This window comes from Nelumbo lutea, chromosome 1 (genome assembly GCF_056320005.1).
Source record: "Nelumbo lutea isolate HS-2025 chromosome 1, American lotus-T2T, whole genome shotgun sequence".
Classification (NCBI taxonomy): domain Eukaryota; kingdom Viridiplantae; phylum Streptophyta; class Magnoliopsida; order Proteales; family Nelumbonaceae; genus Nelumbo; species Nelumbo lutea.
Genome location: NC_142684.1, coordinates 104,308,343 through 104,311,384, shown reverse-complemented (window position 1 = coordinate 104,311,384; position 3,042 = coordinate 104,308,343). Strand labels below are relative to the sequence as shown.

The 3,042-nt window shown below is 39.9% G+C and overlaps 1 protein-coding gene across 1 annotated transcript; it reads right to left on the bottom strand.

Annotated features, from left to right (window-relative positions):
* Window positions 1–209: 209 nt before the first annotated feature.
* On the bottom strand, window positions 210–2,765 carry LOC148876539 (L-type lectin-domain containing receptor kinase IX.1-like). Its single transcript, XM_088965628.1, has 2 exons — window positions 1,163–2,765; window positions 210–354 (listed from the first exon to the last, which is right to left on the bottom strand). The coding sequence occupies exons 1-2, from the start codon at window positions 2,635–2,637 to the stop codon at window positions 243–245; spliced, it is 1,587 nt and encodes a 528-aa protein (XP_088821754.1). The 5' UTR covers window positions 2,638–2,765; the 3' UTR covers window positions 210–242.
* Between the last annotated feature and the right edge of the window lie 277 nt (window positions 2,766–3,042).

Sequence of the window (3,042 nt, the reverse complement as noted above, 5' to 3'; positions counted from 1 at the left end):
ATACATAGCATTTCAAAATATCAAAAGTCTATACCACCAAGTCAAATCTCTACTGTACAATATACAGTTAAGTTTATTGCAATTAATTAACTAGTGGAGACGAAACAAGCAAATAATTAATTGAAGGAAAATGTCAAATCAATTCTTTAACAAATACAAATATATATATATATATATATATATATATATATATATATATATATATATATATATATATATATTTATATATATATATATATCAATCAAATTACATAATCTGACCATTGCGAGTTGAACGAGGAGGGGCGATCCATGGGTTCGTCAAGCTCATTTCCTTCCTTCACAGGCTGCCTTTGCTCTCCAACGCTTTGCCCCCTGGTGGACGTACAACATTGAAATTTAAATATCCCCATATTTGTTTGTTTTTATTTTTCCAGTGAAAAACCAAAACTGAATTGACGTAGGTAAGTTTAAATAACCCTATATTTGTTTATTTTAATTTTTAAAATTTCAAGGAAAACGCAAATTCTAAGGGGAATTGGAAGGAGAGAGAGAATAAACATGACCACGAATACATTCCCATTTTTTTTTGGTAACAAACAACTGCATTATAAGTATATAAAATAGAGTAGGTGACTTAGAATTCGCATTTTGTCTTCAACAAATCCATCCTGCCAATGCACAGCTATAAGGGCTGTGAGGATGGTGTAAAGAGGGATCTTGTGAATACGAAATGAGAAATGCAAATTCAAGTTCCCAGGTACAAAAAAGAAATGAGACGCCACAATTGAATAGGTCCACATTAAAATTTTCTTCAAGGGACAACAGCGTATATTATTCAGATTATCAAAACTCCAAAGAATTAATTATTTCCACAAGTCCAATTAATAACAATCTAATTATAACTATGAATAGTATATTGAAATTATGATATATATCAATCTATTAGGCGAGACCCATTTGCTGATGAGTGTAGAGACTACAGATGACACCTCATCATAGCCTCATGCTGAGGTGGCAATAGGTAAAATCGGGCTATGGTATGGATGAAACTCTATGACATCTTAGCATAGGAAAAAGACAAAATGACCTGAGATGGTAGGATTGCGTGATTTGTATTTAGGGGTTTTGGAGTTTGAAATGGTAAATTTTAATAAAATTTGCGAGTTTCAAATTACCGTACCGTGGGTGCAATAGAAAAGATGTGGATGAAGAAGCAGCAGAAGCCGTGGTCAACCTGGATGAATCGGTGGTGCAGCTGTTGATCGAGCTTTTGGTGTGATCTCGTTGGCTATTGCTAACTCCATAGTATGGTGTAGTGGGAAAGGAAGACACATCCATTGAAGAAGGCCAACGGGCAGAGTACAAGGGCACAGGCATGTTGGGAGGGAGAGTGGGCAATGGAGCTTCAAAACTGAGAACATGGATCACTTGACTTATGGAAGGTCGACTCCTGCAATTTGGGTGAGCACACCACAGCCCAACAATCAGCAAACACTCCATCTGCTTCTCATCAAATCCCAAGTTTCTTAGCCTTGAATCCGCCGCTTCAAGAAGCTCCCCCTTTCCATAGAGCTCCCACACCCACTCCACCAACATCTTACTCTCTTCAAATTTGAGCTCTACAGACTTCCTTCCACAAGCAAGTTCCAACGCAACAACTCCAAAGCTGTAGACATCCGAGAGTTTGCTAGCTTTTCCTGTTATACAATACTCAGGAGCCATATAACCCATGGTACCGGCCGGAACAGTTGTCTGTGACCGCTGCTCATGGTCTATGAGTCTGGCCAGCCCAAAGTCCCCAAGTTTGGCATTGAAGCTTGAATCCAACATCACATTACTAGACTTGATATCTCTATGCAGGACGCATTGTTCCCACCCTTGGTGCAGATAGAATAGAGCAGACGCCAAGCCAAGAGCTATCTTGTACCTTATGTCCCATGTCAATAAGCCTCTGTGCTTGAAGAGATAGGAATCAAGGCTCCCATTGGACATGAATTCATATACAAGGAGTAGTTCGCTGTGTTGATGACACCAACCAACAAGCTGAACGAGGTTTTTGTGCCGCAATCGGCTAATGATCTTCACCTCCGACATGTACTCCTTCACCCCTTGTTTAGACCCTCTGGACACCCTCTTCACGGCCACATCCATCTTGACATCTCTCAGAAAACCTCTATAAACCCCTCCAAATCCTCCCTCTCCAAGCTTTCGTTCTTCTGCAAATTTTCTTGTCGCCCGAGCCAATTCACCATATGAGAATCTCTTAGGTCCCGTTCCCTTCTCGAATTCATCGTTCATCGAATGGTCAAGGACAATAGTGTCATCCTCTTTCTCTCTATCTCTCTTCCTAATTATCCGCAAGACAAGCCAGAAAACAACCAAGCTGCTCACCAAGAAAATACCTGCACCAGCAGCCAGTCCTGCCACCAATCCTCTATTGTTTATTCCTCCCGTCGCCGGACTCTGGTTATCCGATCCTGCACTCGAATTCCCTAATTTCGCAACCACGTTTGCTGAATTTTCGAAGCGGAAAGGAGACGGCATTGATAGTGCACAGGAGGCAAGTGAGAATAAGAAGAGAGCAAGAAGGGGAGACTGAACAATTAGGACATTTGGAGATTCAAGATGGGAATCCTGTAATCTGCTAAAATCCATGGTTGAGTCTCATGAATGCATGATTGAATGGCTAAGGAAGAGATCATGATGTTGGTTGCCTAGAAACTTAATAATTAATGGCTGCATTGGTTTGAGATAGTTGAGCTATCATTGTCCTGACTCCTGAATATGTTTGTGCAGCAGCTTGTCAAGCCGCGGCCATAGGCCCAAGAATTAAAAATGATTGCAAGTTGGGCTCTGCTTAAGGTTTTTAAAGTACAGAGAAGCATTTTATATTAGGAGCTGAGGGGGCATCATATGGGAAATCTGTCGAGCTGATTAATCTTGATAGTCATAACTCATAAGTTAAATAATAAAATGAGAGAGTCAAAGTACGCTGGGAGAAAATTTGGGAGTATAATATAATTTTTAAAGAAAAAAATAAACATTTTTTTGGGAAATTGT